This window comes from Typopeltis vanoorti, chromosome 11 (assembly GCF_054136105.1).
Source record: "Typopeltis vanoorti isolate ZY-2024b chromosome 11, IOZ_Tvanoo_1.0, whole genome shotgun sequence".
Classification (NCBI taxonomy): Eukaryota; Metazoa; Arthropoda; class Arachnida; order Uropygi; family Thelyphonidae; genus Typopeltis; species Typopeltis vanoorti.
The window spans coordinates 54320427-54344638 of NC_143559.1; the positions used below are offsets into that span (position 1 = coordinate 54320427).

A 24212-nucleotide genomic window follows, 5' to 3' on the forward strand; every position below is an offset into this window, starting at 1 on the left:
TTGAATGAAAAAACTAATAGGTGAAGAGATGATGTATTTGATACTTTCACCTCGCCCCCAAGATCTCAGACTTTGGAATTAAGGTTTTGGGTAAACATTTTAGCAAATATTTTGATTAAGAAATTTCTAATACATTTTGGTGAAAGAGTGGTATAAGTTGTGGTGGAGGACATTTAAACATATAAGACTTCCTTCAAAAGCAATTACTCATTGTTATTTTAAGAACAGGTTTCCATTTCTCTTGAAACTGAAATTGTAGCCATTTTACAAGAGAAGTTGAAGTCATTGATAAATCCCTCCATCCTGAACGATTGATTTATTGATGATATATGTGAATAGCCCTTCTCTACAGGACTTCATTCCAGATAAATCAGTTGATCAATGGTATTTGCAACCAATAAAAGACACACTAGAAGATATATGAAACCCTTATGAATTATAAATGTTAGTGACATACATTTTAAACCCATATTAAAGGAGAGGATATTTCTCTATAATGTGTAGTAATAATTAAAACATGTATATAATTACTTTTTATCACCATCACATTTAGTTTTTTTTTTTTTTTTAAAAACATCATCTATAACAGGAATTTATAATTACAGTAGACAAATATCTTAGGCAAATATTTTTTTTTTTTTTGTGGCTAATAGATTTAAGTTGTATTTCTGGAACCCTGCTGGTCACTGTTGCTTGTCCTTTATACTTCTCATGACCTTACATACATACATACATAGTTTATTCACAATATGATACAAAGGGAAAAGAGATGTATATTAAAAATTAAATATTGCAAATTATGGTCTTCCAAGTCTCTCTATCTTGAGCTAACTGGTAGATGTCAGATGGAGTTTTGCAGTTCAGCCTACCGATGGTTTCACATATGTATTGCCAAAATTGTTTGCATGGTCTTCCTCTACTGCGTTTGCCATCTTCTGGTTTGTACAGGATGAGGGATTCCAAAAAGGGTGAGACTTCAGGATGTCTGAGTTGATGTCCAAGCCATCTGAGTTGTAGTTTTTTGACTATACTGACAAGTGGTTCTTGCTTAGCCAGATTTAGTACAGCAGAGTTAGTGACCATGTCGATAACTCTGCTGTACTAAACCAGATGTATCCAAGGATCAGTCTGAGACATGAGTTAGTTAGACATGTAATTTTTTTGGTGCTTATTGTCCAGGTTTGAGAACCATACAAGAAGATGGATCTACTGGCTACATGGTATAGTCTTAATTTTTGTCTTTAAAGATGATTTCCAGATGGGATGGAGTTTGTTATGGAAGACTAGAGCCAGCTGTTTACATTTTCTGATATTTTCTGTATTGCTGATGTACGATCCAAGGTATTGAAAGTCCTTTACTTTTTCTAAGGGTTTATTGTTGATATGAAGTATAAAGTTTTCACAACCTATTGAGAATACTTTGGACTTTTAGATGTTGATCTGCAGACCAATAAGTTTAGCCTGTGCCTCTAGTAGACTGAGATGTTTTTGTGCATTTGTTGGTTCTGTATCAATAAGTACATCGTCAGCAAAGACAAGGTCGGTTATTTGCATGGTGTAGGTGGATGTTTTAATGTTATAACCAAGATCTTCTGTGTTGATGGTCTGGAAGATGTAGTCCAAGCATATTAAAAACAAATAAGGTGCTAGTACATCACCTTGCAGGACTCCTGTTGTCACTGGAAATGATTCAGATGTTTCTGTTTTAAAGATTACTGTAGCATTGTAATCTTTATAAGGCACTGAGATTGCTTGTATGAGTTTTGAGGGTAGACCATAGAAGCTGAGTATTTTAAACATTGCTTCTCTATTAATGGAGTCAAAGGCTTTTTTTAAGTCTATAAAGGTTAAAATGAGTGGTAAGTTTTTATCACATGAACCTTCTATGATTCTTCTGATGCAATGTATCTGTTCTATTGTACATCATTATTTTAGAAATTCAGCTTGGTTTTTTCTTAAAATTGGTGTTAAGTAAGGTTCTATTCTATTGAGTATCATCCTACTGTAGATTTTAACTGTGGTTGATAGCAAAGTAATACCTCTTTAGTTATCCATTCTATTAAGACTGCCCTTTTTGGGTATAGGGAGAATAAGACCTTGTTTCCATTGTTGAGGTTATTCCAATGTTTAAAACTTGATTCATTATGGCAAGGAGATTGGAATATGTATTATGCCCAGCATTTTTGAAAGCTTCTACTCTAATTCCATCAATCCCTGGTGACTTTCCTGCTAAAAATAGCAATTTGATCTATTGCTATTTTTAGTTCCTTTTCAGTGAAGTCTTCACAATTTATTGGTAGAGTGGTGTTTAGATGCAGGTCTGCTAGCTGACTTGAATGTTGGGGATTATCAACATTCAGTAATTCTTGAAAGTAGTTTTTCCATTCTTTCATCAAGTTCGAATTTACTGATTGCTGTCTACCATTTTTGTCATGTGTGGCAATATTTCCACTTCTTTTTGTTTTATGGTGACAGATATAATTTATCATTTGAAAAGTGTTTCTAGTATCCCCAGTTTTATTATAATTTTCAAGTTCCTTGCAATATTTATTTATTTGATTTTCTTTGTCTCTGGTCATTAGTTCATTGACCTTGTTATTTAAAATGTCTAGTTTATCTTTATTTATTTCATTCCTGTTTAAGCGGTAGAGTTTCCTTGCTTTATTTTTTTCATCTATATATTTTTAAGTTTCAGGGATAATCCATTTTTCAGAGTCTTTTTTGTTGCTGTTTCCAAGAATTTTGTTTGATGTTATGTTTATTGCTTCAATGATACCCTTATACTTTTCATTAACTGGATCTTTAAGAATGTGTTCCATATTGTCTTCTAATGTGCTGTGGGAAGATGCTGCAATTTGTGGTTGAAAGTTTATTTTTCACTTGGTTAGAATATAATAAATTTAGTTTAATCCTTTATCCAAGTGTGTGCAAACAAAGTTTGCGCCTGAAAGTATCTTCAGGACTGGGGTAAGGTAGTGCAACACCAGGACGACTCCTTGCAAAGGTGGAGCAAGATACTAACACTCCTATCTCAGTATCTCCCATAATGCAAAACACATCTCCTTGCGGATATGTCTAATGTTATGCATTAAGGGAAGGGCCACTGCCCAGACTAGTTTCAACCTTTATTGAGGTCTCTTCAGTGGGAGCCAGGCCCAAGTGGAGATACCAGCCAGAAGCATTAGCAAAGTCATCTCTACCTATAGGAGTTGCCAAATGGTGTGCCACCTTTTTAATAAATTACTCTGGATTTAGAGAAAGATGTTGAAAGTTTATTTTTCACTTGGTTAGAATATAATAAATTTAGTTTAATCCTTTATCCAAGTATGAGCAAACAAAGTTTGCGCCTGAAAGTATCTTCAGGACTGGGGTAAGGTAGTTTGGTAAGGTAGGGTAAAGTAGCTTGCTCCACCTTTGCAAGGAGTCGTCCTGGTGTTGCACTACCTTACCCCAGTCCTGAAGATACTTTCAGGTGCAAACTTTGTTTGCTCACACTTGGATAAAGGATTAAACTAAATTTATTATATGCAATTTGTGGGTTATTTAGTTTATCCCAGTTGTATTGTTTCTTTTTAGGCTTGTTATTTTTAGCAGCTTTTAGTGAAAGTTTAATGGGCATTGATTATTCTGTGGTCAGAGTTTAGGTCAACCGTGTTATATGATCGACAGTTCTTGATTGATCTGATTCACTTTCCATTGATTAGTATGTGGTCTATTTGGGAATGAGAACCATTTGGATGTTCCCAGGTCTATAGTCATCCTTTTGGATGGGGAAATTTGATTTGGTGATTACCATGTTATGGCTATTGCAGAAGTTCATAAGAGAATGTCCATTGTTATTTGTGGTTTCATGATAAGTGTATTTACTCATGTTTTTAGTAGTATTGGCAATGTCTTTACCAATTTGGGCATTAAAATCACCACCAATGAGTGTGACATTGTGAACTGGGATGTTTATGACAGTTTCAGAAAGATCTTTATAATAGGTGTCTTTGTCTTCTAGTGGAGCACATTCTGTAGGAGCATATGTGGATATTATTGTCAGTTTTGGGTTGGTACTTATGGTTATGAGGAGAATTCTTTCAGACACTTTTTCAGTTGATGTTACTTTTTCTGCTAGTTCCTTCTTGAGCATTATTCCAACCCCTCCAGTACCATCATTGTTTGCTGAGTTATAAATAAATCTCCATTTTTTTTTTTTGTCAGCTGACGATGTTTCATTCATTTCATGATTGTCAGTTCTCCATCTATGTTCTTGTATACATATGCCTATGTTGACTTTTTCTGCTCCTCTAAGTAGCTCAAAAAATTTTCCAGTTTTCTTGAATGTCTATATGTTATATGTTGAGAAGATGAGATTAGATTTCCATAATTTAATTTGATCACACTTCTTTCCTTTACTACCTTTATTCAACCAAGAACTTCCTGCAAGGCTTTGATCCTTGGTATGCATAGTAACTGTATCAGCAGTTGAGGCACAAGTCTGTGTGGAAGTAGCTTATATTATCTCGTTTCCTTTTGTAATCATTTAATAACCACATATTGGGTGATTGGCCCTGATATGTTTTACCAGTCACGTTAGCCTAATGGGAATTTACCCAGGGTCTCCAGGGGCACCACGAGGAGGTGTGACTTGGATTTTTACCTCCCTCATGACCTTACTGATCTTTAATTCTTTATAATACCATCCAAATTTTTTTGCAGTTCCTGCTTAATAATGCTACTCATCCATGCAACTTGATTTATCCTCCTGACACTGGATGTACAGATACTGCATTCTGCAAACATTCCTTGATTATTTCCCCATACACTACCAATATTTTTCCTCCAGATTCTTATGCCATGGAACTGCATCAAGCTGGTTTCTCATCTTTACTCTGTAATTCCACATATACCCTTCTTAACTGAAACTTCTGCATGTCTGGTAGTCTTCCAAGTCAAGACTGCATGATCACTCTCTTCAGCCAGAGTCCATGTGGCCTGTTTTGGTTTTAACATGTTCTCTTATGCCATCACAAGATCCAGCAGCCATTTTCTTCCTTCCATATGATTTTCCTCCTTCCAGTCTATATGCCAATAGTTGAAGTTCCTCATAACAATTATTTGCCCTGCATTAATTTGCCAATGCATGGCATCCACATTTTCCTTTGTATCCTCTGGGATATGGCAGCAACGAACTATATATTTCATTTTGTTGGCATCTGTCTTATACCAGATAAGCCTCAGATGCTTTCATCTCTGTCCTTCTCAACTACTCTAGGCTTCATTTCTTCTGCTGTCATTGGACTTCTAAAGTTTCTTATAACAACCTTTCAGAAGCAGCATGGTTATCGTAAGCAGGCTATTCATAAGCTGCTGTTTACTCCACCACCTGTATTGAAGATAATGATGTAAAAGGTTTTATCTCTTCCATATATTAGCTCCATTTCCCCAATATTAGCCAAAATTCTCAAAAAACAAAATATGCACTTTCACTCTTCTAACCAAACTTTGTTCCTTACTTGGTACAGCAAAACCTAAACTTGACAGCTTAAAATATCCAGGCATTTACCACCTTTAGTGTAACTGCAGTGTGCCATATTTTGGTCAGCCAGAAAAATCAATTAAACTATGTATAGAGGAACATGTGAAAGACATATTGTGTGTGTTATCTGACCACAGATGCCAGATCCCTGGCTGGCAGATTGCCAAGAAGAGTCAATTCATTTTAAAGGGGAGAAAGGAATAAGGCAATGTAGGAATTCATCACCAGCATGCAAAATCACGTGCTTTATACGTAAAATTTTCCAACTGTTGTACATGCAAAATAGTTACCACTTTAGAAACTAGTTTCTAAAGTGGTAACTATTTTGCATGTATTTCATAAAAGAAAAGCTAATTTTCCGACATATAATAATAAACACTCATCCCACGAAACCATAGATTACCTTATTATTGGAATGGATTCGGCTTCTTCTGCCATGTGCAGAAGTGTCGAAGGGTCTCGCATCTATGGTCGGACAGTGTGTGTATAAAATTTTTTGCTTTCTGTAAATATAATAAAACTGTCAAATATTAAAAATAGAACCTGGAGGCTTCAGTTGGCATTGGTAAGATACTGAAAGTTGAATATTATGGATCCATCCATATTTTATAGCTAAATGTAAAAAAAATTACCACAGCTTATGAAAACATAACTTTCTCATAAGCCCTCTAGTAAATTTTCAAAACTTAAGTTTTTCTACATCTGGCCATAAAATAGAAATGGATCCATAATTATAGTATCTTATTTATTTCAAAATAAAGACATTTTGCTCTATATTTTAGTCTCTCTCTCTCTCTCTCTCTCTCTCAAGCTTCACTTTCTGCTGTGGAAATATCCCAATAGTGAGGTCATCCATCTGGGGGACTTCAACGTCCACAACTCATATTGGCTCCCCTTCTCCAGTTTCAACCAACAAGCAGGCAAAAAACTCTAAAATTACTAGAACAAATGCTCTCCAATAGAAAAATAAAGAGTCATCTGAATTCACAAAACAACAGAACATTTATCATACAGGATGGATTGCCACAAGGATATGTCCTTGTCCTCCAGCTTTATTCAACCTGTATACAAGCGATACTCCTCCAATATCTAGTCGAAGTTTATCCATGCTGATGACAACATGGTTATTCAACCCAAGACTGTACCTTCCAAGTTCTTGAGGAAATACTGAGCAGAGATCTGAGCTCACTACAAAATTATTTTGAAAGCATAATGGGACTACCTCCTAATCCCAGGAAAACTGTTGTTTCTGATTTCCACCTAAATAAATAACAACAAGGCTCATAGAAAACTAAAAATAAATTTCTGCAACAGGACTAATCCATGAAAGTAACCCTTGTTCATACTGAAAACATTTGGAAAAAACTAAGTTAATGATATCTTCTAGGAACATCATAAACAAGCTCTTGCAACTGCCCTCTCTAGTATTCCCAGTGGCAGAGTATTGTTCACTAGTTTGGAACTGAAGTAACCACATGACTTGTGAACACACAGCTTAACATAATGAGAACCATCTCCAGTACCCTAAGATCTACTCCTCTCCCATAGTTACCTGTTTTTTCCCACATCACTCCTCCATGCTTCAGAAGAAAAGAAGCTATCATCAAGAAAATCAGAAATAACATCTTCCTATTTATCAAGATATTTCTTCATCTCTAGTGCACCACACTGCCTCCAGATCTCCCATATGGCTTATAGAATTACCAGATGATAGTCCCCAGGACTGGTGGAGAAGACGTTGGAATTAACTACAAACAAGTACATCCAACTATCAAACCACAAGGATTCAATCTACCCTGACACCTCTGGGGTCAGGTAAACAGATTTTGGACTAGACAAGGCCACTGTGCCCACTTATTAGATGGGGAATTTTAGTCTCCTTTTTGTGTGTGTGTGTGGTGTTGTGTAGACTGTGCATCATAGCATCATATCATTAATGACTGCCTCATATACTCCTGACCTGGAGGCCTCAGGAATTTTCATTTACTCCTAGACAGTGCTATCAGCTAGATAGTTTTGTTCAATAATTACTTGTATTTTTTCCTATATGCTAAATAAATAAATTCTGAGCCAATACCTAATCAGAAACATGTAAATATTTTTCAGTGCTCAGTTTTTGGATAATTATCTTTTTAATTTTAATTTTATAAAATTTTAAATTTAATTTTATAAAATTTTATAAAATTTCCCTCACCGAGGTACTACATAAAGATTTGTCACTAGCACAAAAAATCAATTTATAGTTCGCCCACCGATTTGAGGTCCCTCGATACTTCTGCGCATGTCAGAAAAAGGAGAATCCATTCCGATAATCGGGTAATCAGTCTGTCTTCTGGAATGTAATAATAAACAAACTGAGTTTGTTTATTATTACAGGTCGGAAAATTTAGCTTTTCTTTTACGAACATTGCTGTTTTTAAAGTGTAACTATTTTGCTTGTATAACAGTTGGAAAAATGTGCGTAGAGTGTTAATACGTGCAAATACTGCGTTCTACATAAAACAATGTCAGTTTGCTCCATGATAAGTTTCCTTTTATTCTGGGACTTTTTAAAACAAAATCCGATTTAATGAAGTATTTTCCTTAAAGTTTCTCTTTTCCAAGGAAAATTAATTTTTTCTTTAAGCACAGGAATCGATTTCGGAACAGTTGGCACTCTTTTCTCGACCACGTAAAATTCGTGAATAGTTCTTCTTATAACAGCTACATCAAAATCATTCAAAGCTACGGTTTCGATGGTTTTCTTTCTCTGGCGCTTTTTTTAGGAGATTTAAATATTGGCTTACCTTCACCTTTTGATTCCCTACGAATTCTTTTAACAGTCAACCCCGATACGCCCGCAATTGCACTTGCACGTTTTATGACTTGAGAAAGGGGAACAAGAAGACGTCCTTCTTACGATTCTTTTTCGCAGAATGTCAGCACATTATTCAATATTCTTTTGAAAGAGCTACTGAAACGTGTAACAATAGAACTTGTTGACTGTACTGGATCCATCATACAAATTAATAATAAAAAAATAATGCAAAAAGAGAACAACAAAAATCAAGCTAGTACTAGTACAGCGACAGACAAGAAAGCACGTGACCAATTCGTACATCCTTCATTTCTTTCTCCCCTTCAGCATGAATCGACCATTCTTGGCACCAAGCCAAGAAGGGATCTAGAAATGGTGGGCGAACTATACTAGACCAAATCAAAGGTTGGAGTACCCAAATCTATGATCGCTACAACTGCAAGATAAACTGCGAGAACAACATGTTCTGAGAATATAGGGAACATTTCAAAAACGGAAGCGTGTGAAGGTAAGCATCCTGACATTGAGGATGCCCTATATCAATGGTTCTCCATTATAATTGGATGAGAAATGTGCATCACTGGTCTAATATTAAAAAAGAAGTCAGAGGAGCTAGCTGAGAAGCTAAGTCATGATGATTTTAAATAGGATTACAATCAAAGACTAAGGACAACAGGCCATTGTCTCTGTTGATATTGACAATGGGGAAATTTACACACACACAAGAGTGAGCTGAAAAGTTGTGATGATAATCACCATGAGGGAATTGAGGTAGAGCCATGTAACTTACACATTATTTTACATATTCCCCATGAAGTGTTATGCACTTGCTACAACGCTGCTGCATCATTTGCAATCCTTTGAGAAAAAAAATCTTTCCCTTGTTGCACAAACCAATCCTCAGATGCAAATATGACTTCATCTATGGTAAGTTTTGTTCCTTTCAAGTATTTCTTTAAATTTGGGAATAGGAAATAGTCAGATGGGACCAGGTCTGGCAAATAGGGTGGGTGAGACAGACATCAACAGCCCAAGGTGCATATTGTCTGTTGGGATTTGTGAGCAGGTGCATTTCCCTGCAAAACCGGCAGGCCTCTGCTCAGTTTCCCATGGTGTTTTTCCTTCAGACCTGTCGAATAAACTGCTGCTGTAACAGTTTCACTTATATATTTTAGGTATTTGGTAAGGATTACACCATCCATATCCCAAAAGACAATGGCAAAAATCTTCCCTGCTTACTTTTGGGTTCAGAACTTCTTTGATCATGGAGAACCTTTGTGTCTCCATTCCATCGACTGTAATTTGGTCTCTGGGTCATCATGATGAAGCCATGTTTTATCAACAGTCACATATGAGCAAAAATATTTGCACTTGACCTCTCAAAATGATCCAAAATTTCTTGAGATAGCAGCACACATTCTCTCTTTTTGTCAGCATTCAAACATTTGGGGACCTACTTTGCTGAGAGCTTTTGCATATGGAGAAATTTGAAGACATTGAGTTGTCTTCGAATTTTTTCAAAACCTCTGACATGTCTTCTTGTATATTCTAAAAGAAAAAGAAATTGTTACAATTTGATGAAAAATGGGTGTTAAAGGGTTTTAAGATATGTTCTTTCTTGTGATTATATCAGTTACTTTAATATCATTTTTATTCTAGGTGTTTCAGAACTTTTCAGCCCCACCTTCGTATACATATTTTGTTATTATAGCTAATTTGAATGAATGATTTGCTGCTCAATGAAATGTTAGTTTGTCTTTTTATATTTTAATTATTAACATGAAACTTTGCATAATTGAGACAGTCGCTTAAATGGGAATCTACTGTACATTGCTATACTTTGTACATTTATCATTTTTGTTTTCATTGAGATCAAATACTACTTTTCCTTATGTATGTGACAACATCTGTTTGTGGAGTGAATACAGTTTTGAATCTGAATACTGATATTATTTTATACCCTTGATCAAAAGTATGTAAAACTGTACAATTTCAAATTTATAGGAGCCAGTTTCTATTTGAAAACAACTATCAGCACAAAATTTCCTAGTTAATGGCATATAAATATTTTGTATTTTTTATTATTATTATTATTTTTTTTTTATTAATCTGCAGAAGCCTCTATCTTTTACATTTTCATTTTATTTATTTTCATTTTTATTATGTAATTATGAGTTTTACTCCAGTGATCTTGAATTTTATCCCTTTGACTAAGACTTCTGAATTATTCAGTGTAGTTCCTGAAAAACTTATCTACATATTTGAGCATTTCTGGTGAAATATCATATACTCCATCTGCTTTTCCCGTCTCATGTATTTGGTGGCTTTTTCTATACAGCACATGTTAGTCCACCTAGATCTTGGTCATCCTCTGAGTCTTTTTTCTGTCCTCCTGGTGAGAGGGAAAAAAAAAACTTTTGCTAATTTTTCCTCTGCTATTCTGTTTAACTTACCATACTACCTGAGGTCAGCTCTGCTCACATACTCCTGAATGCTAACAATAAAAGGTTCTTTGCTAATATTCTAATTTTTAATATCATTCTGCCATTGAATGCCATCTGTTCATTCCATAATCTTTCTTGTAACTCTTGTGTGGTCTCCAGTTTTTGATCAAGTGTTTTATTACTAACTTAACTCTCAGATCCAGAAGTTAAAATTGGTTTGAATACTGTCTTGTATAACAGTATTAATGCAAAGTCTGAGCAGGAAGCAGAAGAAAATCTTTAACAGTAGAGAAAAGCTTTGGTGGAATTCAGTGGTTTGAGGATTAGTAGAAATAAAACAGAATACATGTGTTGTAGTGAAGTAGCAGGAAGTATGACACTGCAGAGCACAGGCATGCTACAAGTGTCTAGGATCATATGTCCAAAGTAATGGATACCTGGACTCAGAACTCAATAGGAGGATCCAGTCAGGATGGATAAACTGGAAAAAATGTTTCAGGTGTCTTGTGTGAGACAAAGTGTCTAGCAACTTAACAAGGAAGATCTACAAAATAGTAGTAAGACCTGCACTGATGTATAGCAGTGAGACCTGGCAGGTGACCAAGAGATGGAAGAAGAGAATGGACATCATTGAAATGAGAATGTTGAGACTTGCAAGTGGTGTAACAAGATTAGACAAGAGCAGAAACTCGCTGATCAGGGGAACAATGAAGCTTATCCAACTATCTGGAAAAATTAGGGAATCAAGACAGGTGCTTTGGTCATGTTATGCAGCAAGATAAATGCTATGTGGAAAGCAGAGTGCTGGAGGTGAATCACCAGGCAAAGGAAGTAAGAGGAGACCTAAACAATGATGCTCAAGAGGGGGACAGCTTGAGGGGGGGGACCTCAGACTAGAGGAGAAAATGGCCTTGGACATAACTGAGTAGAGCTGATTGATCTGCTGCAGTGATCCTACTTGACAAGAAAGATCTACAGTAGGAACAAAGCTGAAGAAGAAGACTGTCTTGTATAGCAGCTAATTTATTCTTTTGACTAATTTCTTCTTACTCATATAAATTTATTGAGTTGATTTCTTACCAGTATTCAATAAATAAGTGTTGCTAATTCTGTCTGTTTTAATATTTAATTTTCCATCTTCTGGATCCTCTCAGCCTTAATTTTTTTTTTAACTCATTAAATACATTTTTAGTTATACAAATACATACAGTAGGAAAAAATTATGAAATTAAAATTTTTGAATTAAATAAAATAGCATTCTAGCTGCATGGTTTGAACTATTTGAATTTAAACTTTTAATGCAAACAATTCAAACTACGTGGCTGAAATGCAGTCATGCTGTAAACCAAATTTTGACCATTACAGATTGTCACTTGATACATGCCAAGTGATGCATACATTTTGATTTAAAACTTCCTTTAGATTTTTTTTTAGTTATTAAAAAATTAAGTATAGAATTGACTACACTTATCTGCAAACCACATGGCAGCATAAACATAAAAGTAAAAAAAAAAAAAATAATAATCAAAATTAAAAAAAAAAAAATCTATTTCTTGATATGTACCCTCATGGGGATGCCCAGGTTACTATGACAGCACTACTTGATTGAGTTTACATTATTATTCATCTCCTATTAACAATTACAATTTTTCCTCCAAATTAGCCTATTACTTGCGAGCACTCCAATATTGTTGTATCTCACATTTTGTGCTTCTGACTGAATCAATCCACTTAGACTCTGGTCTTCCTCTGGGTCTCTTTAATGCCATCTTGGCATCAAACCTGTTGCTGATTTTTCCTATTCAATTCTATTTAAGTGGCCATACCATACCACCTTAGATTAGCTCTGCTGACACATTCTTGAATGCTAATGATGTTGAGTTCCTTTCTAATATCTTTAATATGATTCTGCCATTAATGCTATCGGCTCACTCTCATATCTGTGGTCGCTAATCTTTTATCAAGTGCTTTATTTCTAACCCAACTCTCAGATCCATAACTTAAAACTTAGTTTGGTGTTTTGGCTAATTTCTTGTATTCTATATATTTTTATTCAGCTGACTATCCACCATTATCAGTTTTGCTTATTCTGCTGTCTATTTCCAAATTTAATTTGCCACTTCACTAAAAATTGCGCATAACTGAAATATTTTACTATAGGATCTCTATTCAAAATGCAGTTGAAGTTTTCTATGTTCATGCCTATTTTCATATTCTTCATCATTTTATTGATAATTTTCATGCCAAATTTGTAACAACTGTTATTCAATTTAGAGAATCCTGGAGACTTGCACTAGATGTGTTTAGGAGTACATCATCTGTATAGAGCAAAGAACTAAATTTCATATCTCCAATTCTGACATCAGGTCTAATGCCACTTTCTTTCATAATGTGAACCATATAGATCAGGGTTTCTCAAACTTTTTCTACGACGGAACACTTCACAAATCCTGAAATGTTCATGGAATGCTTGGTTATTTTGTAATGTATTAATTAATAATAAAATGGTAATTTAGCTAATTTTTTATTAATTAATAATTAATTAAACATTAATTAAACCATCATTAAATTAATTTGTGCTGATTTTCATTGACATATCCCATTCTGATCACCAAAAATTTATAATATTATTATAAGTACTTACAAGTGAATGCAGACTTTTTCTCCTGTGTGCTGGTAGTTTTCCTTTTGTACATCTTGGAGATCTTTGTAAGCTTGAGGTGGATGACTCACTATCTGTTCCATCACAAACACCTTCAATAAGAGATTTCTTAATACCAAAATTAAACAAAGCGCCTTGTCTCTTATTCATATTAGAATTTAAATCTGTATTCCTATTACTTTTAAAAAAATAACTGCACTCCGGTTTCAGAACAAGCACTTACACACTGCAATACGAACTTGCGAAGAAAGTATTCAGTATTACTAGATTTGAGAACCGGATACAGACTACCTTCATCTTCAATCTCAGTAGAAAAATTTTCTTTATACTTCCTTGCTGATTGATCACTGACATTTTCAACTCAGATGTTTGTTCAGTTTTGAGAATATGCCACCCATTGTTGTAATCGGCAGGCAATTTTCATGACCGGTCATAAACAGCAGTATTCCCTTTCCCAAATGTTGAAAGGTTTCGATGTGTGAAAATTAACGATACGCAGATGTTATTAGGCGTTCTGGGTCTGAGCTTTTCGACATATTCACGAATATTATTCTCCTCAGAATATTTCCACTATAAAATATTTATTCATGAAAAATGCTTAGAAACCTAAAATGACAAATTCCAGAACTTCTCATGGAACACCTATTCACCTTCTGCGGAACACAGTTTGAGAAATCCTGATATAGATGATGAATAAGAGTGGAGATAATGTACATCCTTATCTTACACCTGATTTTACATCAAACCATCTTGTATTTCTTTCAATTCTAACTGATGACTGACAACTTAAATAGAGACTGTGTATTGCTCTGCATAATGTTCCACATATCCATATAATTGTAGTGTTTCTCTGGGCACCTTGTTTGCCTTTTCCATATCTACATCTACAAAACTTATTACAGATCTTTGTCATATTCCCAGCTGATTTCTCAACTGTTTGTTGTAAAGTGAAAATCTGATCTTGGCAACCTCTATTTGGCCTGAACCCAGTTTGCTCTTCAAGTTTCTCTTCCAGTCTTTCTCACCTTCAAGTATGCTTGCATAAATCTTACATGGAACACTTAGTAGAGAAATTTCTCTATAATTCTCACATTCAGCTTTATTCCCTTTTTAACAGATAGGAACTACGAGAGATCTACTCCAGTCATCTAGAATTCGACCTTCTCACCAGACTCCCTAAATTATTCAATGCAGCCACTGAAAAAATTTTATACCTCCATACTTCAGCATTTCTGGTGTAGCTCAGTGGATGTGGCTTTTGCACATCCACTGAGCACCACAGTACTTGACTGCACAAAGGAAGATTTGCTTTCGAATCTAGTCGATGACTAGAGGAAATTTTTCTAAACCTTTTTTCAACAGTTTCCCAAGTTAGTTGATCTCTGGCACTGGCAAACATCGAAAATCGACTGTAGAACCCACGTTATTTCAGACATTAAATATATTGTATTAGGGTTAGGGGGCCACGAGATGGTGGCACTTGTTGATGTGTGTAGCTTAATTTGTGATAGCTTGGGGCTAGCTATCTCTGATTGGGTACCAGTGGAGATTGAATTGCCCACTCAGTCTCCAAAAGCTAGATTGAGCTAGAATGGCTTCACCTATACAGGAATAAAAAGATGTTAGCTGATTTTTTTTTTTTTTTCCCCCCTCAGGCTGCCTTTCCACATTACAAGTTTTCAATAGATTTTTCCCTTGAAAATTTTTTAGTATAGTTTTTGTCACTGCTTGTTTCATTTTAGTCTTTCAAAATAATCTCCAGACATCTAGGATATCCTTATCTTTGGTTTTCATGTCATCATTATGATCTTTGATTCCTTTTATAGTACTCTTTTTTCCATTTCTGAGCTTTTTCAATGGCCTCCAGAATATTTTTGCGACTTTCCTGATATTTATTTTCTATATTCTCACAAAACGTTTCCTGTTTCTTTTGCTAATTTAGCTGATTTACACATAGCTTAGCTCTCTTACATTTTCTTTGTATTCTTTTAGGCCAGATGCTCTAAAAATGTTATGAGTATTATTTTCTTTCCAGTATCTAATTATTTATGCACAATGAGAAATTCTGAATTATTTCAAATCTAATACTGGTTTTGGAACATATTTAAATTCAGTACCAAATGTAATATCAGCCTCACTTCTGAAATATTTAGGTATGTTCAAACTTCATAATCCATCTCATGTATAAAATTCAAATTAATAATAATCTCATTTTGGTAATTTCTATTTATTAAGAAGCTGTCTGAACATACCTAAAAGTATGATATATTTTTTAAATTTATAATTGTTTTTATAATTATAAGGGCTCAACAAATTCTGCAAAATCCTACTCACCACTCAAAAAAATATACTTGCCCAAGATTTTCCATTGTTCTAATGACATCTCAATAAATCAGAAGTTCCATAAACTGAATAGTGACAATACATTTTTGTTTTTTAAAGTTAAAAAGATATTTTAGAAAGTTATTTTTTATTAACTAAAAATATTCTGTTTTGTTCAGTCTGCAGCTACTCAACAGCTGGTATAATCCTCACCAAGGGTGAGTGAGTGAGTGTATTTATGTAGCCCTGATTATAATTTGTTTTTATAATAATAAATTTAAAAACCTTCATGATCCTTCACTCAACCGACCCTTGCATGTCAACTGACTTCTGATGCAACACCACATACGATAATTGTACTTCAGTTAACCAAACCTTCAATTATCAGAACATCAAATTGCCTTCCAGTGTACACAGATAAATGATAGATCACTGTGTGTGTGTATTTGCATAGAAAAGCTTAGAAAGGGATACCTTTCCACACATACATACAAAGCAGTCTTCAAACTTTGATGTCATGCTTAAGTGCTCTTAAGTTTTTTCAAACTTAGAGCACTTAATTTCATTGTAATTAAGCTTGTAATTTAAGTTATAATTAATTTCATATTCATTGTAGAACTCTTAGAACTGAGATGCAGAGAACCATTAACAGAAATAATTCTGGACTTTCAGTAGCAGGATGATCTCATACTGGACACTGAACATTATTCGGCATACATTTATTCTTGAAAGACGTCGCAAACATCCATGCCACAGTGGGATTGAAAACCTATGCATTGTAGTTAGAAAGCAATTATTCTATCCACTCAGCTACACCATTTGGTAGATGAGAAATATGAATCCTTTTAGTGAAATATCCTTTCATGTTTGGGATCAAAGTCGGGGGAAGGGGTAAATAAAAGGAAAAATGATTATGGTAGGATAACTTTGATGAATTCTGACATCAAATGTTTTCTGTTTTTGTTCATCACTTTTACAATCTCTTATTTTTAAATATGTTAGAAATTATTCTATTTAGATGCGCAGAGGTACATGGTTTCACTTTAGCATTTATTTTTATGTATTATTAATGAAAAAAAAAACTGGGATAATTGCATTTCAAATAGGTCAAATAAATTCACTGAAATTTAATGAAGAATCAACAGTAATTTTATCAGGATCATTGGATGGTACAATTCGAGCATGGGATTGTAGAAGTAAAAGCAAGGATCCCATTCAGGTAAATGTTTTCAGATGTTGGTGATAATTCATTTTAAATGCTTATTTTTATTCTTTTATTTTTGCAGAATGAGCTGAAACAAAATGTGAACTTGAATATAAAGAGAACAGTGATCAACAAGTCTATGAGCATTATAGGCCAAAAGGGCGACCAGCATAGTAAGGAAAGCACAATCAAATTATGAGAGGTCAAGCCGACCAGACAGAATCCTAGAATTTTTTTGTTGCATCACAAATAAAAGGAAGAATGATAATAGTAGGGTAACTTTAATGAATGCTGACCAATTGTCAGAGAGGTGAGAAAGTAGCAGAAGGAATAGATGAATCATTGAGTAATCACTTTACAGGGGTATATCATTCGGGTAGATACTCATGTGAGTAGTTAAATGAAATGGAAGTGAGTAGTTTATTATAAAATCCCAGTTTGCATGCTGCCATGGGAGCCTGTGTATTATTAGAAGGTACAGCCTTCTCATAATATGCAAGCTTGTATAGTTCTGGTAAGATTCAAGGAGTAGACAGAGAGTAAAATAGTTCAAGAAAGAGAGCAAAAGAGGTAGTATGATATATCAGGAATGGTATTTAAGGTGTTGGAACAGGTGAATGGGATTACAACACCATTGGAGTGACATGAATTTGTGAATAGTAGGTTTTGCCTTAATAATTACTAAGGCAAAACCTAACTTTATTATAAAACCTGAGTAAATTTACTCAGTTTTTATAATAAATTGAGAGTTGAGTTGTATAAAGAAAAAATGCTGCACCATGATAATGCTAGACATTTCAAAAGCATTTAAAAAGATTGTACACAAGAAGCCTGTTACATAAATTGAAACAAATGGCAGTGGATATGAATCTAGTGATATATGATGGTGGCCAATAGGTAGACATCCAAGAGTAGTATATGGCAGAGAAGAATCCAACAGAATGGATTCTACTCTCGCCATATATGTCACAATGTTCTGTAATTGGGGCTGCTGCTGCTGTTTGCAGCTGATTATATTGGGAATGATTAGAGGGGAAATATCCAATTGCTTGCCAATGATGCAAAACTAGGGAGTGCAGTAGCTGATAACAGTGATGTAAAGATTCACCAAGATTATATCAATACTGTGTGTGTGGTGTGTGCTTGTGCACACATGCGTGCAAATGATAATTATTACCAGCAGTAACATGTAAGATTATGCTTGTTAGGATGAAAAGATTACAAGCTTGGAACTGGACTTTGGGAAATTGAGTCTAGAGATTTTAGAGTGATGGTTGACAGGGAATTGAAGTTCAGAGGGCATAATGCCAAAGTAAGCAAAATAACTCAAAGGATTTCTTGAATATTGAAGAACACACTGACAAGTAGAGATAATCTGGACTACTGTGCACAGATCTGATCTGGCCTTCTTAAGGATGTGGAAGCTTCAGAGAGGTTCCAGAGGCCAGTGAGTGAAATGGTTTATTGGCAGCTCCCTGTAACCTCTTTGTGAATTTCAATTTAATTTTAGCAGCAAAGAGCAACATGATAGAAACAAATTATTGAAAGGTTTATACACTGAATGCTGAAGAAATTTTCCTGTACATGACATGACAGGAAATAAGAGTTCACCCATGAAATTTATTTTGATGTTTTGGTTAACCAGAACGTGAGGATTAGATTTGTTTGCTTGAAGAGTGGTGAATGAATGGAATGTATTGCCGAAAGCACTTGAGTGCTTTACAATAAATGAGTTTTTAAGTGAGATATAAGAGTTAATACATGAATCATAAAAACTACCTCCTGCAGCGAGTTTTCTGGCTTTATAGAGGTGACCGTATAACAGTAAAATATGTCAAAATCTATTATTTGATTTAGTTTACTCCAAGTCACTAAAGGTTGTCTATTGTACATTAGTACCATGAGTGGGCTAACACTTAAAACATATTTCAGTTTTATATTAGTATTATTATTATGATTGTTTTTTACATAATTTGGAAATCCTACTCTAGAGACCAAACACAGAATTTTGCAAGCCACTTTAGACCTCCATTAAGATATGATAGTCTCATTTTCCACATAAGTTTTTTTTTCTAAACATCTTTGCCTGTGATAGGATATGAACCTACAGCCTGCTAGTTAGTGAGTACACTAATCACTCAACCAACCAGGTCAGCACATTTAGCATATTTTTTTTTTTTATTGGTTCTCATATTTGAACCAATATGAGAATAGCATATTGCTATTGAGTGGTCTCAACTCCAACCTTAATAGTGTCCATTAGTATCTTCAGTCTACCAATTCCCACCTACTCTTTTTGGCAGAAACTCAAATCTCACCTGCCTCGACACCATTCATCTTAACCTTCCAAATTACATGCTCCTTAACTCCTTTCAACTCAAGGGTGGCATCTGCACATACATTCACTTTGACATATCTTGCCAGAGAGAGAGAGACCACCCAACACCTAGAATTGCCCAACTGAAATCATCCTCCTAGGAGATTTTAATGTCCATAACACAAACTGGCTTTCCTCCTCCAGTTGTACAGATCTTGCAGGCAGAGATGCTGAAACATTTTTCATCACATGCCACTCAGAATACCAGATAACCCGAACCACTCCCCAAACACCCTAAATCTCTTCTTCACCAATGACCCTTCCAAATATGCAGTGAAAGTAGTGACCCCCTTCCTCCCAGGTAATTCTGACCACAATCTAGTGCTCATCTTCTCCCCCATGCAACAATGCTTACACAGCCACTCCCATACAAGAATAGTTAGGCATTATAACAGTGCTGTTGTGTCATTACTTTTCCTCATTATGTTTAATGATTCTACACTCAATCATACAGTTATTTCTCCTCTGGTTTCTGTTATACTTAGTCAATCAAAACCAGTAATTCAGTTATCACACTCTTTTCCTTAATCAAGCTATGGTCCAGGCTGGTCCTAAGTTTAGTCACATGTGTTTCTTTCTTTCATTAGAGGCTTTGTCTAAATTTGGGACCAAGCCCTTAATTTTACCTTCTGAGACAGTCTCCCTGTTAAATATTGACAAATTTATATTATGATGTGCCAGCCAATACAGAGGATAGATGAGACTCATATCCAAGGTGGCTCTCTCAGAATAATACACAGTAATGGATGTTCTAACACTCTTACTTAACTCATTCTACTCACTAATTCAATTCACCTATTTCACTTTGCTTTTGCATGCAGTCATGACCCATATATTCTAATTATAATCCTGTGTCCCTCCTGCTAAGTTCTGTAATTTTTTTATGAGTGGCAATTCAAATTCATATGACAGACTGATTTCAGGTAAATGAAATAAAACATATTTATTGAGGTCTAAGAATTACACATGAGAAATATATCAAACACATGGTTAACTTAATCACTATCCTAGTAAAATTTAGATATCGTTACTAACACAATAGGACATGAGTAATAACTTGCTCCACAGAGTATCCATAAAATGTACAAATTACTAGCTTAAATTATTAGATTTTCAATCACTCTCAAGTCACTAATCATATCTCACAATATATCACAGTTAATTCGCATACAGATCCCTTCCTGTGAGACTTTCTTCAAATAAGGACAGGTCACTGCCAAATGTGGTAATCTCTAAAGTTCTTTATCAAGTGTACACACATAAATTAACATATAGAGTCCTTTCATATCTCTAACTGGAAATAAGACAAACATTCTACGTTACCATTCTATGGAATGACTTTCTGTTCTATCAGCAGCCTTGTCTAGACATCAAGGCACCTTTGTAGGCTATCATCCACAGGGTCACTTATGATGACTGCACGGCCTGGTCTCCCCGAGTTGATAAGGCGATGTGCTGCTCTGGTCTCTCTCTGGTACTGCTGGCATTCATCTGCATTGTCGGTTACTCGATATTGCTTAGCTACTCTGCTATGAAGAGTTAGCTAGCCTTGACTCACAAGCTACGGTAGACGACCCATGACTTCTACGGCTGATCCGGAATCACCCCATTGGTGGAGGGAGAGCCAACGTCCAAGAGCGCAGGAAACAGGAACTAACCACCTCCTTTGGCGCCCTCTCATCACTATGTTTTTACTGCAATGCACTCATCTATCACGCGTAGCTTTTTTCCGAGAATGCTTTTGAGCTTCACTTTCCATATAAATTCTCCTTTCCTTAGGCCATAAGTTATACTGGATGGCTAAACCGTGACCTTTGGACCCCAGCCTACATTCAGCTTACTCTCATACACTACATAGAATGGGATATTCTAATTTAACTATAATTTTATATAAATTCCCCTTTTTGACTCTGTACAAAATAGGTTAAGTTTCACATTTCTAAATTAAACATTTCTTCAGTTCTGCTTTAAAGATATAATATACATATTTATTTCCTTGCCAAAGTACAAGTTTCTCTGCCTACAATTAAGATTTGTTAGATCCTGAATGAATTAATTTTTTATCCAAATTTTGATCATTCACAACACAACAGTGCCAAGTGGGACAGCCTCCATGACTTCTATGCCTCATTCCCGTGATTGGACTATTACTTCCGGCCTTCCGACATATGCACTGAACATATCACCAAAGTAATCCTCACTGGCATGGAAACATACATTCCTAACACTACTCTGAACTGCCATTCCCTAATTAAACTTTGGTTCTCCAAAAGATGTGCCAAGGCTGTACAAATGAAAAATCAAACATACCATAGCTGGTTAACATTAAGAACTCCATACTCCTTTAGTGCTTATATTGAAACCCGAAATAGATGCAAGAAACCTATCAAGACTTCCAACAGAGTTTGAAAGAGCAAAAAGCAGGAAACTAGCAGCCTCTCCAAATGGCAGCTAAGCCTTTTGGTCTCTTGCCAAAGCAATTGGTGCCCAACACTATTCCCACCCCCTATCATGCCAAAATGGCTCTATTGCATCATCATCCACAGAAAAAGTCAGTCTCCTGGCTTTGCTTCCAATGCATGCATAACTGACAATGATAAATGTCCCCCAACCATTCCAGATGCCCAACATACAATGCCCCCTATATCCTTTTGCCAGAAAGAGATCAGAAAAATATTTTCCAAATTAGACACAAAAAAAATCTCCTGGCCTTGATGACATTCTTCCAGTTGTGCTGAAGGTTGAACTGACTCCTATCCCATTTTGCCTGTATATACTCTTACTAAACTGGTATCTATCCCACAGCCTGGAAATTGGGCTATATATAACCCATTTCTAAGAATGGTGACAAATCACTGCTATTTAACTACTGCTCTATCTCGCTACCTCAGTCCTGTCTAAAGTAATGAAGAAAATCATCAATTCCCAACTCCTACACTACCTTGAAGGCACACAGTTAATAAACGACCATCAGTATGGATTCAGCGTTGCTGATCAACAGGAGGTCTGCTCACATATGTTGCCATGGAGAAGTTTGGTGAATCTCGAGGGGTTGATATCGCCAAAGCTTTTGACTGGGTCTGGCACAAATGCTTACTAAGCAAACTTTCATCGTTTGGTCTATCTCAGGACTTCTGTAGTTGGCATGATAACAGCTTTCTGTCTGGATGCACACTGTGTGATGGTGGATCATTCCTTATCCTCTCATCATTCAACTAATGCTGAGATTCCATAAGGTTCTATTCTCTCACTAAGCTTCTTTCTGCTCTATATCAATGACCTACTTCAGTTGATCTCCAACCCAATACAGTTTTGCAGATGACAGTACATTGCACTTCTCTCTTTCCTTTAATAAACCTTACTGTACACAACTCACCTTAACCTACACAACATCAACCACCACTGCCCTCAGTTCTGATCTCCAAGCCATCCTCCAATGGGGTTCAGAACTTCATCAATTTCAATGCTAATAAAACCCAGTTTCTTATTTCTCACAAAAAAGAACCATTTTCTCCCAGTATTATTTTTGACAACACACAAATTTCCATACAATTTGAGATTTCTCTTCTTGGAATTACCCTGACATTAAGCCTCTCCTGGCATAAACACATCACAACCATTGCATCCCCAGCATCTAAAAAACTGGGATTTCTTTTGCTCCCTGTTACTTCACCTCTGAACAGCTGTTAACCTTATACAAATCATAAATCCACTCAGCTATTGAATACTGCTCTCACATTTGGAGTGGGGGGGGCTCCCCTAAGAACTTCGTCAAAATGCTTGACTCGATACAGAGGAGAGCAAGAGGCTTATTAATGACCCATCTTTTGCAACTCACTCCTCCCACTTTTGCACAGACATTTGGTTTCTGCAGTATGTGTATTCTATTAATGTTTCCATGACAAATGTTCATCTGAAATGGCATCAATAATTCCCCCACTTAGTACTAAGCCCATAGGAACATGTGCAGCTGCTGCTCAACATCCTTTCACAGTGCACCTTGAAACCCACAGAACAAGTTTCTTTTCTTCCTCCTTCATTCCTGCTACTGTTGTATTGTGGAACAGTCTTCCCCCATATGTGTTTCCTAAGTAATACAATATACAGTATTTTAAATCAAATATAAATAAGTTTCTCATTTGCTAACCCACTACTCATATACAGTACTAATGTACTATAGGTTGATCAACCAACCAACCTCTTGTGTATTGGCTCAATATTAAAAAAAAAATACCAGAAAGTACTTACTTTATTTATAAAACAATCTTTTATATATTTAAGAGATTCTCTTCTGTTGTGGGAAAAAAAAGTTTCGCTTGAAGGGAGAGGTCTTGATTTATAAAAAAAAAATATAAGAATGCTTTTCATTTTACTTCATGCCTTTATTTTATAAACTGTGCATATTCTGAAATGTTGTTCTGAAAGTTTCACTGGTAATTAATTCTTTATATACAAACTGTGATCTCAGCTCACAAAAGTATATAAAAACAATACAACTGTGCACATTATGAGCAGATATTGTTTTTGTATTCTGTATTTTTAATATAAACTTAAGAGAATAAATATTTGCCCAGTTGGTATACCAGATTTATCAACTTAAACTTATAAATTCAGTATTTCAGCCTATAAAATAAAATTGCCAATCAGACCCACTTCTCAAAAAATATTTGAAGACACCCTTGCTCTAATACTTTTAGAATAAATAACATGCTGACTCCTAAATCTTAGAATGCTTGAATTGTGTTCCTGAATTTTTCTGATATTTGGAAAATACATGTTTGAAAACATGTATTGTCAAAATACTTAGAAGTATTTGGAATATGAGGAACAAAAGTCTATGCACCCGCTTTAATAAGACGTAGGACTCCCCTTTCTCTGTGAT

At 35.3% G+C, this 24212-nt stretch overlaps 1 protein-coding gene across 3 annotated transcripts in view; it reads left to right on the top strand.

Annotated features, from left to right (window-relative positions):
* Nucleotides 1-24212, top strand: part of LOC150101590 (WD repeat domain-containing protein 83-like) — a 141927-nt gene that overhangs the window by 26068 nt on the left and 91647 nt on the right. For 2 of the 3 annotated variants that reach the window (XM_090400397.1, XM_090400400.1), the window contains exon 3: nucleotides 16856-16968. The exons of the other annotated variant lie outside the window; for it this stretch is intronic. In XM_090400397.1, the coding sequence (XP_090256523.1) occupies nucleotides 16856-16968 (113 nt within the window). The remainder of the gene's footprint in view (nucleotides 1-16855; nucleotides 16969-24212) is intronic. 3 annotated transcript variants of the gene reach the window in all.